The sequence below is a fragment of the Brachionichthys hirsutus genome, chromosome 10 (genome assembly GCF_040956055.1).
Source record: "Brachionichthys hirsutus isolate HB-005 chromosome 10, CSIRO-AGI_Bhir_v1, whole genome shotgun sequence".
NCBI lineage: Eukaryota > Metazoa > Chordata > Actinopteri > Lophiiformes > Brachionichthyidae > Brachionichthys > Brachionichthys hirsutus.
The window spans coordinates 7,628,529-7,644,446 of NC_090906.1; the positions used below are offsets into that span (position 1 = coordinate 7,628,529).

At 39.8% G+C, this 15,918-nt stretch overlaps 1 protein-coding gene across 1 annotated transcript; it reads left to right on the forward strand.

Moving 5' to 3' along the window:
• Positions 1-8,938: 8,938 nt before the first annotated feature.
• Positions 8,939-15,158, forward strand: f11r.1 (F11 receptor, tandem duplicate 1). The gene is made up of 10 exons (XM_068744517.1): positions 8,939-9,116; positions 10,597-10,656; positions 11,556-11,672; positions 12,018-12,158; positions 12,300-12,502; positions 12,593-12,695; positions 13,023-13,130; positions 13,589-13,601; positions 13,715-13,778; positions 13,928-15,158. Exons 1-10 carry the CDS (start codon positions 9,062-9,064, stop codon positions 13,961-13,963), a joined length of 900 nt encoding a protein of 299 aa, XP_068600618.1. The 5' UTR covers positions 8,939-9,061; the 3' UTR covers positions 13,964-15,158.
• The last annotated feature ends 760 nt before the right edge of the window (positions 15,159-15,918 follow it).

Here is a 15,918-nt window from a genome sequence, read left to right on the forward strand (position 1 = left end):
GTTCATGTCAAGGCCTTTATGTATAACTGCTACAGAAACATACAGAGAGAGAGAAAGGAGGGAGACCGGAGGGGCTGCAACACGGAGGACTAATTTCTGTTTACTAAGATCAGTCCAAGACTCGACTATCTCACGGAAACCCTTTCACATACACACGGCTGGAGCATCCCCTTTTAGCTAAATTACTGCTAATTACAGTTCAGTTGATATATTGGTTTTATGGGGGGGGGGTGCCAACAGTCAAATATGCACAAATGTTACAAGACATTTTGTGTCATTATCAGAACACATCTTTAGTTACGAGCATTCAAAACGTTCTCATGTTGGTCTGTTAAATATAGAGAGAATTAGTGTCGCATAAAGGAGGGCAAATAAGGAAAGGGCAACAATTAGGCTGACTAGTTGTGTCCCAGTTCCTTCATAGACCGCAGTCAACAATTCACACGCCACAATGAATGCTGTTAATTGGGATAGTGGGGGTGTGTCGAGAATTAGACCACCACTTCCTGTCTTAACCCTTCTGTCATGAATTACCATGGCATTTTCTTGTTGCAGTAGTGACTGCGCCAGAAATGGAGCCTTTGGAGAAAAGCACGACAACAACTAGCTGAATAATCAGTGATGAACGAGTGAATTCTGGGATACGGTGGCTCAAGCATTTTCACCACGTGGATCCCAGGGATTCGTAGGAGCCTTTGGAATGAGCCTTGTGACACAACTGTGAGCCATTCAGTCTTCAAATGAGACTTTATCATTCTAAAGTTCTTCCTTATTATTGCAGTTTTGTCACATTAGAAAAATCATATTCATAGTTGAATTAATAATATTTAATATATAAGTAACGGTATAGGCTCGTTATAAACTCTGATTAATTTTATGCTGAAGAGACGGATATATAAGACAATTTATAAGTTGGTTTGAGTAATAACTACCCAAACTTATGATTGAATTATCACTCCGGGTTATTTATTTAATGTATTTTTTTAGGAAATAATAACATGAGGAATTCCAGAACCCTGAAATAAACTAAATAACTGATTGCAATGGTTACTAAAGCATAGAGAGATCAATGTTTATCCGCAAAACTGTTAACTGTGTTAAACGCAAACGGGCTGTCAAATGGAGAAGTTCAATAAGAGCTCCCCCTGCAGGACAAAAGCAGGACGTACAGCACGACTATATTTATAGCAGAAATTCTCTTGACTTGAGAAACACATCAGATTACAAGACTTTTGTTTATCACCCTTATTTATTAGGATTAGTGTTTGTAGTTTGCTATACCTTTTAGTACACCTTTGGAGGTAAAAAAAAAACAAATACTTTTTTTTATTACAAGCATCACTTTGCAAATAATACTGAGCCTTGAAGTGATGGCAGCTAACCAAACTGCATAGTGGACACTATAATTGTTGAAATATGACATTAAAATAAAATGTTCATTTTGTTTGCAGCAAAGCAAAGGCCTCACATGATAAACAGTGTGGAGGACAAATGCACTGAAAACATGTGTCATAAAATGGAATACATTTATATACATGTTTTTTTTTTATATGCATAGATACTGCTCACATTATACGTGTGTACATTAAGATGTGTGTCCTTACACACGGCAGCAGCAGTAGTTAATTTAAATGCACCAGAACTACTACACTGAGTATTTACTGTATGATTCCATTCTGCGTCCACCGTCTCAGCTGTCCATCACTCGAGCTGCAGAAGTATTCATGCGGCCATCGTGTGTCCCAGAAAGCAAGGGTCCAGAGGTTGAACCCTCTGACGAGTCATTAATCAGACTTTTGTTGGGTCTATTCTACTCAGAAATAATGAAGGTTTCGGAGATGAACAAGTATTATTATTCAATATTATTTCTCCATAACACCATCACTCATCTGAATACCAGGCTAGTATATATACCGGTAGTACATACGGTATTCAGCTATAGTGAACAAGATGGAATGCAGTATAATTCAAATTAAACATTTCAACATTCAACACTCTTGCAAATAATCAAGTCCATTTATTTTAAGAACAGCAATAAGGTGCAGCATAAATCTAAAAGATTTGTTCTTCAAAAAAAAAAAGAAGTTTTATTGGCAGTTAACAAAATAGTTATTTAGATGAGTCGATCTTTTAATTACAAGGAAAACCCAGATTTAGTTCCACACATACATGTTTGTAATCTGCTCTTCAGAAAAGCTTGATAATCAAAAATGAACACTGTTTTATTTGATTGTGATGTTTTTCATTTCAAATCACCGTGGTTACGTTCTCACTTTGACGGGGGAGACAGAGAGGCCTTTTGAATGAAACCTTTCACACTTCAAAGGTACCTTTAGAGAGAGAAGTCCGGTAACACATTTTGAGAGGCTTTCATTGTGTCCGCCCTCTAAAGCGAAATAAATGAAACCAAAATAATCTGCGTCGACCACCTGCCATCCATCCAGAATGACTCACAAGTCACACAAGAAAAGGCCATTGTGTCATTACCCTGTGGATCACGGACTCAGAAGACCCACAGCAACAGGAAGTGACATCAGCAGTGACAAAAGCCACGGGGCTGATTTTAATATTACGCTAACTGCAGAGCAGATTGGAAGAAGCCCTAGAAAAAAGAAAAAAGAAAATCAAACAAAGAAAGAATATCTGACATGAATCGATTGATCGTTTCAGCCGGTGTTTGGAGGTGAATTCTACTCACTGTAATGGACGGCCATGCTGTTCTCCTTCCAGGTGTGGCCCTGGTAAACCCTGCAGGTACAGGTGAAAGGCCTCTCATCAGCCAGCGGGGCCCAGGTGAGGCGGCAGAGATTGGGAGTGACCAGGCTGACATTGCTCCTCCTGCGGTCGTCCATGGATACCCAAGTGACTCTATTGGGGACGGTGCTGCCTACCATTCGGCTGTCCTGCCAATACTCACAGTAGCGGCTGGAGAAATCATCTGTGACTGGAAACTCGCAGTCCACCCTGACGTTTCGCTCCATGTAAGTTAAACAGGGAAACATCTGAGGTCCACGTGGAGCGAACAGAAACATGGACAAGGAGCTCACTGAAAGAGAGACACGTTTTCTTTGTTTAAATTCATCATGGAGAATACTTGCTATTTCCCGATAAAGAACTGCAACAAGAACTGTTCAAGATATTCTCAGACTACAATTGACCGGGTTGCAACGACAGCCTCGCATGTGAATAGATCAATATTACTGCCTCAGAGAAGCATCGTGTGTTCAGAACAAGGTCCACAGCTGGAAATATACAAATGAGAATGTAAAGTTTGCCTTTCTTGATTCAATAAAAGTTAAATCAACAACAAACAATCAAATTAAGACTGTTTTCCCGGACTTCTGCTTGAAGTGCTGCTTGATCAGCTGAATCGTCATACACATGTAAAACAGAATGCTTGTCATGCCAACCCAGTATCACGGGAACATTGTGAAATATACGTGTCATACGGTTTGCCTCTCCAAGGCGAGACAAAGTTACGCATTATATGAAGGCGCATTGGTGCATGAGGCTAAAATGGGCACACATTTATAATATTTGTAATATTACTTGAAAAATATCAAATAAATTCAGTGTTCGGCATGTGCTCGGCAAAAATCAGTGGCACATTGAAAGAAGTTAAGTTAAATAAGCCTAAATTAGATCCAAGCTCAGTCTTTTAAAATAAATTAACCTGGTCCGAATTGACCTCGTGCGTCAGAACGATCAGGCTGTGCAGCATCCTTCTTCAAGCTGCATCAACTATAGTGAAAAGGCCACATCCTTCGCCCACTCAGTTCAGAGTGAAACTGTGACTTGGATGGCTGTGCCCTCTTATAAACTACTTGTGAGTTGCACAAAATTCAACTCTTGTGATCTCTGTGGTGGCATGAGGTCAGAACAACTTTGCTGCAGCACTGCTGGATTTGGTTTGGCTGTCGATGAAGAATCTGGATTTGGATTAACTTGAAATCTTTGTACTACAATTCAGAGTTATTGAGCTGCTCACACTTTAAATAGGATACACAACATAAAACAAACACGTTTGCAACAACCTCCGTTCACTTCTGCAGTCCATCCAACAGTGAAAATGAATACAAACGTCAGAAGAAAAAAAACATACTATGAATTTGATGCGTTGTCATTATCCTGCCAAACAGAAGACAGGCGAATAGGTGCAGCTCCATGACGAAGGGTATCTGTACCGCAAGATGGGCAACCTTCCCCGCACGGCCTGAGTTAACAGGAGACACAAGATGGCATCAGTGATGAAAGCAGAAGAGCAGAGATGCTCATTGTCTATATGTAGGGGGGGGGGGGGGGCATCCACCAGCGCAGTGTCTGTTAGCCTTAAATACAATCTCCCCAGCAATGCAACTGCAGCCTGGACTACGCCCATGCAGCTTTGGCGCTGCGGTTCTGCGGTTCTGCAGAGATGCCCCGCGTCTAGATGCGTGTGCGCGTGCGTTTCGGCCTCGCTGCAGGAACATGCAGATCCGAGCTGAAAATGATAGAGACACTGCATTTACCTGAGAAAGACTTTTAATTTGTAGATGAGACCGTCGCTCCTGCTTATTGTTTGCTCCCCGTCCCGTCCCGTCCCGTCCCGTGGGTCGAGCTGCGCTTGTTGTGACCGTCCGACGGTCGGTGCTGCGTGACCGAGGAGGATGAGCAAGCGCGCACGTGTGTGCACGAGTCACGCCGGGTGTTATACTGTCAAAAATATAAAAAATAAACATTAAAAATAAATGTATATAATAAGATACAATAAAGCTCGATCCTTGTTGCGCGTTCTCTCGAGCAGATGCTGATGAAATGTAATTTTATTCAATTTTATTCACCGGAGAATTCACCTGTTAGTGTGATCAGGATTAAGATTTATATTTTATGTAGGCTAAATTCGAAGTTTTGTAACAGGCGAGACACTATTAAATGTTCTTTTCTTATTGCTGCCACTTGTGCGCCACCCTCACGCAGAGAGATATTTTTTTTGGGGGGGGGGGCAGCTGCATATTAGCACTGAAGTAGAGCGCCCTCTACAGGACAAGACCTGGAAGCATCGCCACAAACGCAGCAGCGCTGTTTATGGTGACATCTAGCGTGGAAAAAAGAGAGTAGGTCAACCCTGAACAGTCAATTTCAGCTTCGTCAAAGCTATATTTTATATTTTTCACAGTATTGAAATGTAATGAGAAAGTAAACATATTTTCAGCAACTGGCTTAGAAGGACCTTAACAAAATGGATGAGCGGGATGAAGATGGGACGGCGGATACACTGAGGGAATGCAGGGAAAACCAGGGCTAATATTTTGCCATGACTGCAATATTTTTGGGTTTGAATCCCTTTCTTCTTACTTCTACGTTTATAATTTCTTCATGAATGCATTGTAATTAGCTGGATTATCTGCATTTTGTATTTAATATCTGAATTTATGTTGGTAAAAGTTGCAGAGGAACTGCTGACACATACTTGCACAATGAATAAGGCATGAGAACAACTTCTGCCCATCAAACCCTCATGAAATCATTTCCACTTTCTGTCTTGTTATGCTGCCTGAATCAAATCTTCCAATGTGTGGCCAGATGTTTGCCAGATGTTTGCTTATTAGCATGTGATACTCTGGTAAAAATCTATTAAAAATACATATAATACAGTGAAATGTCCCCAGCATCTCTCTCCCACTCCCCTCCTACTCTGCCCCCCTCCCTCCCTCTCCCCTCCCCTTTTTCCTCTAAGCCGACCTCTACTGTGTCTCCCCCTGGCATCACACTCCTGAGCACCGAGGAATGCTCCAACTGCATCAGCCAAGGTAAGAACGATTTGTATGCTGTGCTTTGTTGCATCTGAGCGAAGCCAAAATATTGAATTGTGATATATAAAATGCTCTTTTTTTCAGTCTGCACAAAGGATTTGGCTGAACACTGGAGCCAGCACTGAAGCAAATACTTAAAGGTGAGAGCTGAGCTGAGCTTCTTCATGTGTTTAATTACATATTGATTACATTTAGTCAAATAATCAAGTTTGCAACTTATCTCTTTGCAATGAAAGCAGTGAATCTGTCTTGTATGCAGATGTTATACTATTATAGTAGAATGACAGTATTAATTGATTCTTTCTATTTTTTTTCAGGAAAGTTATGACAATGTTCATCCCTGTCACAATTTTATTTTTTGGTAAGACTTAAGATTTATGGCCTTTGTCAAGTTTCCTGTAGAAAATATTGCAAATATATATTTTCATCTTTTCCATGTCTTTACAAATATGTTGTTCATCTCTTATATATTAAAATAGTAAATGTTTTTGTGGTGCACCACACACAGGCGTGGCGTCATCCCAGAAGGTTATTCAGCTGGCCTACTGCTCAATAGATGAGCACCATCTTAGGATGGATTGCAAATATTCGGCCCCCACTGAGCCACCAGAACCATTTTGCAAGTATACAAATGGTGAAAGACTATTTGACACAACCGACCCAGATGAGGAGCAGCATGCCCCGTTCAGACGTCGCGCCAAAGTCCGCATCTTCCCAGGCAACATCTGTCGTCTGCTGTTTAAAAACCTGCCGAATGGAAAGTCCAACTTTACCTGCAACATCAAATATGCCAACTCGGTCACGGCATCCAAAACCTCTGTCGTGGAGAAAAGTAAGCGACTTATGCTCATTGTTTATTTACCACTCCTGAGCCCGTCCTGGCTTAAAATGCATCAGACCTAACGCTCCGCCTGCATTATTTTCTTATCGCAGAGCTCCTCCTTCCTTGCTCCACTTGGAGTGTCCTGTTACAAAGCTGCAGTGGCCCACTGCTGACCTTGATGACACTTCTCATGCTGCTGGAAATTCACTGGCTGTGAACAAGGTGCTAAAAGCCCTGCATCAATTAACACTGCACCCGTAATCATCCGGTGACTGCTATTGGACGCTGCTGAAGTTGTGTGTGTGCACAACGTGCAATGAGTTAAACTGAATGTTTGTGCAGTATATACAGTATGTGGGATGTCACAACCTTGCTTACTCACTGTGCGCCGAATACAAAGCAAATGCAGTACTAGTACATATACTTTATTCTATGCAACAGAATATATTGGATCACATAGATTTGCCTGATAGAGCAATAAGTATAAAGCATGAATGTGTCTTAATCCTACAATTTAAATCTATTCTCTGTAATATTAAATAAATGCATTCAATAAATGTAGCAGTTTTACCCAATATAGTAAAATCTGATAAGCTTTTAGCCTCAAGTTTGAATAAGTTGTGAAAGGACGAGGAGAGATTTTACAGAGGAATGGAAACTGCTTTTTCTAAATACTTTTCTGATTGAAAATCTCAGACTGTTATTCCTTATTTTCTTCACTCTTTAAGGAAAGAAAAATGTTTTTTGTTCAACTGCAAATTTGTAATTGTTCCTTATGTCTCCTTTTGGCTGCCAAAAGATGAAGGCAGAGAGAGAGAGAGGCGTCCTTATGCCAGTCACCAGACAGAGGATGATTTGTATTTCTCAAGAGGATGTGGGTAGGCCAAAAAAAACTTCACTTTGTGAGATTTAATCTGATGATAAACTGAAAAATAAAAGCTCTGAATCTGATTTTGACTGCTCACTAATCAGTGCACGAACAATAAATTATATTCTATTCCATTTTTGCCTCTCACTTGTGCCTGACTCTCATGATCCTGATCTCTGAAGGTTGTTGCAAATTCACAGTTTGTTAGTAGGTCGATGCTAGAAGTTGTGACAGATCTACATTTCCAGATTTTATTTATAATTTTACACTGAATATGCTTTACATGGTGGTATGGTGAGTAGCGCTGTTGACTAGGCAAGAAGGTCCCGGGTTCCATTCCTGTGAGGAGTTTGTATGTTCTCTGGGTTTTCCTCCCTCGCTTGAATTGATTATACTCCTAATTGTTTGTAGTGTGGGAGTGAGTGCGTGAATGGTTATCTGTCTCTGTGCGGCCCCATGATGCGCTGGTGACACGTCTGAGGTGTTACCCCGCCTCTCAACCATAGCAAGTTGGGATGGCCTGCAGCAACTACCGTGATAAGCAGCTTCTTCTTTAAAAAGATGAATGAATGATTTACTGGGTTCAATGTTTTCTCTGATAATGTAAAGAATGCTCTATTTACTTGTGCTGATAGTTGAGTAGAGACGGCAGCAAAAGACGCTGCTGTAACATATGATGAATAATTAGACTCAATGATCAACAAATGAACTAAACACCATTTACATGTGAATGTAATGATGACATGACGAATGTGAATTATGCTGGAGGTGATGTTGATGCACTCTGGTGGCGTGAGTTGATAATGATATAGAGATACATATACATATCGGACCCCTTAATGACTGTGATGTTTCATGATTGAATTGAATGCATATTTTACAAAAAAAATTTTTTTTTAAGCCTCCTTTATAAGTGATTAGATTTTTTTATTTTTTTTATTATTTTTGTATCCAGATGGGTATCCGGATTGCTCTCAAAATTTAATGGGATCTAAGTTCTTTGAATAATAAAAAAACCAACCACCTGACAGATTTCCATGATAGGATTTTTATTAGTATTTCTTTTAATCTTTGCAAGATAAGGATTTTTTAACCATTTTTGGTTACATCATATTTTGTAATGAAATTAATACTTAATTAATAATATCATGCTATAATATTTTCTAATAACTGTATCTCTGGACAGGACAGTCTATATAGAGCTCTTCCCATTGCTCGAGCTCCCTCACCGAGAGTGATAACGCAGTGAACACAAAAACCCACTAATCAATGACAAAGCTGTCTTTGTGCGCTTTGTAATAGTTTCAGTCGAGTCGAACCTGTTTTTCCACTCTGACGTCACCCACGCGCCTCCAGGGATCCGATTACCGGAAGTTGCCGTACCTGTCACCTGGGTGGATTCCTTCTCAGGTGAGGGGAGGGCCGGCTGTTACAAACAGAGACGTCGACACGGTCGATTAGAAAATAGGAAGCAAAAGTCGCCCGGCTGTTGTTGTTTTGTGGACGTCAGTGGGTGTTATTTGTTGTTGTTGTTCATCGGGGGGGGCTGCGTTGTAAACAAAGGTCCGAACGCTCGACATGTTTACCAGCAGCGGGCTGCTTCCGGCGGCTTTGTTCTTTCTCGCAGCAACAGGTGAGTGAATTTGTAAAACCCTTTTTTTTTTTTTTTTAGAACATTTAAAATCGTATCTAGCAGCAGGTGTATGTTTAGCCATTGAGCACCAGAGGAAGCCGACAAAGCGCCGTTACTCATTAAATGAACCGAGAGAACCTCGGGCCCGGGCCCGGGCCTGGGCCTGGGATTCAGGAGCGGTCGTCCATTAAATGGGATTCCCTCGTTTTAACATTATGTATAAATTTAATTTTACTAAACTAAAGTCAGTGCATCTTACTGCATGTAGGAATGTATTGCTTTCAAACACGTTTTCTTAGTTCTTTGCTGTTTTTTCTCTGAAACCTGTAAGGTGCTCAAACAAAGGAGCAGTCGAATGTGGTTTCACTTGACTCAAACCAAAACTGCTGCCTTCTCTCACCTGAGAATGGTCGTCAAGCGTCAAACTTATTATGGTTGTTTAAGAATCCATGAAAAAAAAAAAAGATGTAATATTTAAATGTGAGTTTGACACAAAGGTTAAAGTTTTATTTGTGTTTCATTGAGTAAATGTGGCAGTGGGCAGAATGGATGACTTGTTTTTGAACTTTGAGTGATTCATTAATAACTGCCTTTTCTGTGCGTCGTGCGTCATCCAGGTCGTGTTTCTGTTGATGGTTCACTCGCGTGCCGAGAAAGAGTTTCAGCTAACTTGTCCACAGTTTCACCGGAAGCTTTCTGCACCAGCAGGCTGAAATGAACAGACTTTTTTTTTTCTGTCCACACCCTCGACACTCTCAGCATGCACAGAGTGTATGTCGAGGGTTGTGTTATGCAATTCCACGCTTTTCATTTATTTAATAATTTGGCCGATTAACTTCACAAAATAACAAAAAACTGACAATTTCTTACTGGAAAAAAGTAATACTTAGATAATCCTTCTTCAAACTGAAATAGTCAGTTTTATTCTTTCAGACGTTCATTTTATTGTCATAAAACACAAATCGGTTAAATTATTCATATTTAGGAGTTGCGACTAGAATGTTGTTGCGTTTTTGCTTAAAAATGTTTAAGTTATTATCAAAGCAGTTGATAATTATTTTTTATTCTGCAAATCCATTCGTCATTTCAGGCCTCCTGGTCTGTTGGACAAAGCACTGATCGTCTATGGAAATGCAGTTCCTCGCTATTTCCACCTCTCACCTCCTCAATTGTAGAAATAATGCTTTCCCCAGTCCCATTCTTAAACGCTACAGTTTTCCAGTCAAATGTCTTTAATTGGAGTACATTTAATAAATTACAAATCATGCCATCCGTTTTTTTATTTTTTATAAACATGGTTCAAATTTACCAAGAGGCTGCTCACTGTAAAATTATAACCAACATTTCGCCATGTGTAATAAGTCATGTTGTACTTATTATTCCTATATATTGTGTTTGGATGATCTACTGTCAAATTTGTTTCCTAATAACGTAGAGATTTTTTTCATGCAACTTCAACTTATATATTTTTTATCTACAGGTGCGAATGGCTTCTCTGTCACAACTAGCAAATCACAAGTTCGAGTGAAAGAGAATGAAGGTATGTCCTGATTTTAATCGAGGCACATGAAATGGTTCTTTCTAAACTAGCTCTGTTTACTGTCAAAGTGTTCCCAAGCCCATTTAATATAAGCTTTATTTATCTCCCATCCTTTCTTGTAATCAACTTGGCTTTCAACCTAAAATATGACGAATACGCATCTGAAAGCTACAATTCACTTTTGACTTTCCCCAAATCACTTTTTTCCCCCTCCACACACGAAACATTTGCTGCCGATTTTCTATCATGCCATCGGCAATGTCGGATTATTCAGAATTTAATTCAGCCATAATCAGCAAACGATCACACGTTGACCGAATATTCTGTACCTGTAAACTTAGGTACTCGAGGCTATTAGAGGACGTTCATCAAAACGGCACATCAGGATGAGAAGAGGCCTAGATTTTTGTGTGAATGCAGTATTTCCTGTATTTATTGCTTGACGGAGATCGATATCAGCCATTCCGGACGAGGAGAGCTTGCGAAACATGAGAGAACCCCCCCCTTTTAGTGGGCAAACAATTTCAGCGACTACCCTTTGTAACTCTGTTTGGAGGGGCAAGTCAACAATCAAGAGTCCCTTTTAAAAACTAAAGGTAAAAAGAGGAATTGAGATTGGACTCTATTCTCTCGGTGATGCAGTGACGATCACAGTTATCGGTTGTTGTAGGAGAAATGGTTTAGCCGGATGCCGCCATGCAATACGTCTCTTTTTCTTTCCCGTTTTCATATCATCTCTCAATTAACGGATTAGGATCTGCTCGTTGTTTCTGCCTGTTTAAAATATGGAATAAATGATAGGCCTCTTCTTGGAAAGGACCATGACATACATTTTATTGTGATTTGATGCTGTTTGATGCTTTATTTAAATGTATTTATTGTGAATTGTGTCATTCCAGGGACTGACCTTACCTGCTCATATTCAGCAGACTTTGGTGCTGATGCCAGAGTTGAATGGAAATTTCAGGATCTCAAAGGCTCGATGACGTATGTGATTTTTAATGGAAAGCCGACAGGTGAGTAGCTTCAAAATGTTGCTGTTCCCTCGGTTTGGAGAATCAGACATGATCCATGCCAGTGTTGGGGACTGAACAGTGTGAAAAGAAATGTCAGAAAACGAAATGCATTTTTGATATAGCTATACGCCATATTAATATTTGAAACCTCCTAACCTTCAAAGAACGGGGCATATTGCCACTGATGAAGTGCCTATCGTCTACTACACATTTGTCATTTATTGCACAGTCCTTGGTGGCGTTGCGTGTTTTGAGATACAGATTGAAAAGTTTCAAACCGTTTTTGTGGAACGAGGCGCGGTATATTGTATAAGCCTGTCTCATAACGCTACAATTCTCCCACAGCATCGTACGCCACCCGCGTCGAGAAATACGGCAATAATATGAGATTCTCCACGGTGACCCGTAAGGATAATGGAATGTATGACTGTGAGGTATCAGGCAACGGCAAGTTTGGGGAAGCCCGAGTGAACTTGGTTGTTCTAGGTGAGGAACCTTTGTGATCTCATTCTGCATAGGCTCCCCTTTCTAATCGCATCATTACCACCCAATCCTTAATGTTCTGATGGAGATTGTATCACCGTGAATGAGGAGACCTACTGAGAACTAGGGTGTTGTATCCTGCAGTGCCTCCGGCTCCACCCTTGTGCAGGGTCCCCTCCTCGGTGACGACGGGAAAAACCGCCTTCCTGTCCTGCTATGATGAAGTCGGCTCACCTTCGCCCACATACAGGTGGTACAAAAATGGCGTCCTCCTGCCCCCTGACCCTTCAAAGATTGCTGGCTTCCAGAATGCGACCTACGTTCTAAATCAGGAGAAAGGCAACCTGGTCAGCTGCAAGCTTTTACTTTGTATTATGTTTGTGGGAGTTGTCCCCATGGCCTGAAACATTTAAATGGTCTTCTTCCTGTTTCCTCAGGAGTTTCCTAAAGTAAGCAAGATGGACTCGGGCCAATATTACTGCGAGGCTGTCAATGATGTTGGTCCTCCCCAGAGCTGTAAACCCATGAATATGGAAGTTCGTAAGTGCTCTTGTGTTTAAGTCTGAGCTTTGCAAGAAGTGAAACGCTTAGAACCTGTTTCAGTCAGTGGGTTATGATGCATGCAAGTACTTATAAAAAAAAAGAAAAGAAAAGAAAAGGAAAGCTAAACTGGTTTGGCTGCATCAAAGGCATCGACCTAATGTGAACTGTAAGTCATCATAGGGATACAAACGTCTTTGTCATTTAATCATTTGGGTTCTTTGTAACTAATTCTAATTAATTCTCATGAAAATGTATTCATTTACCGCACTATAATATTTTACTGTAGTTCAGCTGATGAATCTCACAATGGCCTATTTCTTGAAGGTGACCCAAATACCGGCGGAATCGTTGCTGCTGTGATAATTGTGCTCCTGCTACTGGCTTTATTGGGATTTGGCATTTGGTATGCCTACAAGAAAGGATATCTTCCAAGTAAGTTTTCTGCACAGCCCTAAAAGCTGCTATCTAGTTATTAATAAATAGCTTCTCAATGTTTATATTACCAGAAACATCAGCTTCAGAATGGTCAACCTGCTGGACATCAAATTCATTCAAATGAAACTGAAAACTACTTTCAGAACATGATTACAGCCCAGGCAGCAGCAATGGATGCAGAGATTGTTAATAAATGGGATTTTTTATCTTGTCAGGTTAAATTCTTTTTAACTTAAACAGTTAGCACAAGGTTTTAAAAAAAGATGCTTTTTCCGTGGGTACATTCATCATTGGACCTTTTTAAGATGAAGCTGTTTTTAAGAGACTGTCCAAACTCTGAAATGTCCTCAGTAGTTTCGTTTGGCCATGCTAGAGCGGTGAATACCAGTTGCATGTTGATAAATTGTACCAGGTACTGATTGGAACTGACGTTCTTTCCTTTCTTCCCTTCACAGAGAAAAGTGAAAGGTAAAAATATTTTTATTTTCTATGCTGCTGTATCTAAACCGATTTTCACTCTTGTATCTTAGTGAAATACATGTCCTTTACATTTATTGATCAACATGTTTTTCTCTTGGCAGCAAATCAAAGCCCAATGTGGTCTACCAGCCCCCGTCATTGTATGGTGGTGGTGAAGAAGAAGATGTAAGTGTGAACCTGCCTGTTTTCAGTTTGAAGCGTTGCTGTTATTCCGATTTTCAGATATTTGTGTTTGTGTGAGGCCTGATTTCTGTTTGACAGACTGAGAGCTGTTGGAAACATGTTTTTTGATTTGATGTGTGATGTGTTTTCAGGGGGATTTCAAGCAGAAGTCATCGTTTGTGGTATAGTCTACAATAAATGTCACGACAGGACGACGCATTGATTTCCAGTGTCTCAAGTTACAATAATCCTGATGGTTTTTATTGCACCCTTTTTTTTTGGGCTCCCGAGTCAGTGGTTTTAGACCAGTACGATTGTTTAAATCTCAGATGCTGATGGGTTTGAGTGTCCAAGGCTAAATGAAATGTTTTATTCCAGACCAGCAGTACATTGCTATTTTTTTGTTTGTTTTCTTTTTCTTTCAACTAAATGATTGGCTAGTAGAGATCTTTTTATAGATTCAGCGGTTTTCTATTTATGGATAGTGTATTTCTGCTTGCCTCTGCTGTTCGTTGCTCCTAATAACCTTTTTTATTGTTCAAATAATGCATCTGTTACTAAATGTATGAACTCAAATTCATTTTAGATACTCGTACCAACAATAGGGAAAAGATGAGTTCTATAACTATGTACTTATTTTATCGGAAAAAAATGGATTTGAATTATGATGCACACAAACTCAGTATCCCAGTAAAACCTTCTTTACAATCGCATTTTCATACAATTATTAAAAACCTTTTCCATAACAACTATCAAGTCTGTGCACCCAGGAATGTTAATAGAACTACAATATCATGATTGTGGCTTAAAGGTCTTTCTTTTAACCATTTCACAATATTTTTTAAAACTTTTATAATAATTTTTGAAATTGACGTTTCTGTGCTTCCTGGCATTACTGAGAATCTCTCATATTACTGCTTTTATGACATGAATATTATCTTTGATTCATAATTTGTTGAAGTAGTCTTACAGTTGTGTGAGACGTAGGTGTTCTTTTGAAGCACATTAGCTAAACTGAGTGGAGCTTAGGAAACTGAAGTGAGCAGACTGGTGACAACCATCATGTTTGGAAGGCATCATGTGAAGCTTTGTAAAATCACTGAATGTCAAATATGTTCTGACGTGACGGTCCTAATATTATATCGGATCTCATCCACCGAGCACTGAAGTGACATCCAGACGTTCTCAGGTGATACGTTACAGTGGTTTGAAGCCAGACATCCAGACGTGGAATGAGTGTATTTCATCTATCGGGTGTACAGTAATATTTAAATTGGAAAAGTTTTCATATTCTTTGACCTTTCATTTTGTAGAACCTTTTAGAGCTGATAAGTACATGCTGTAAATCTGCTTTATGAATTTGTTAATAAAATGTTGAAGTAAGTCTGCGGTCGTGTTTCAGATTTGTGTGACCGGTTGAGCTACGTTATAAATTGTCATTGATAATACTGTACCTTTTCCTTTGTTTGAGGATGTTCATTTAATCAGGTCGATTTTGCTCAGAAGATCCATGGCTGCAAATTGTAGGTTTATAGGTAAAGACTGAACTTGGCAAAGGAGGCAAGGAAGTCAAATATAATTTTTCTTTTCTAACACCCTTCTTCCTCTTTCGGCTTGTCCTGTCAGGGGTCGCCACAGTAAATCAAGCTTCTAGTGTCGATTGCGTGCTTAATTCTGGCGAAGTTTTACGCCGGATGCCATTCCTGCTGCAGCCCTCTGCATTTATCTGGGCTCGGGACCGGCTCAAGGGAGATGCTACCCTTGCTACCTATGAGACTTCACACCCTGCCTTTCCACAATCTTTGAGTACAAAAGTCCCGAACATGAGTAAAACTATTGGATTTTGATTGTTAAGGCGTTTTAAAGATATTTGTAAGGTCCTGTACTATGTTTTTCCAGGTTGTACCTGCCTCACGTCCAGATGGTCTTCAGCCCGTCAGCATGAACTGTGTAGCAGTCAAATATATATGCTATACAATAACGTTAAAGGGAAATGAAGCAAAAATAATTATAATATATTGCTAGTCCATGTCACCATAATAAATGTGGAATTAATTAATGCAAAGATTAGAAGCGTTCCCAAAATCTGGCTATATAATGCCATGTCATATTTTCAAAAATAAAATCGAATATTTATGTGTAA

Coding starts and splice junctions, on each gene's coding strand:
- f11r.1 (XM_068744517.1), top strand. CDS start 9,062: ATGTTTACCAGCAGCGGGCTGCTTCCGGCGGCTTTGTTCTTTCTCGCA. Junction 12,696..13,022: donor ACCCATGAATATGGAAGTTC/GTAAGTGCTCTT, acceptor TATTTCTTGAAG/GTGACCCAAATACCGGCGGA. Junction 13,779..13,927: donor GTGGTGGTGAAGAAGAAGAT/GTAAGTGTGAAC, acceptor ATGTGTTTTCAG/GGGGATTTCAAGCAGAAGTC.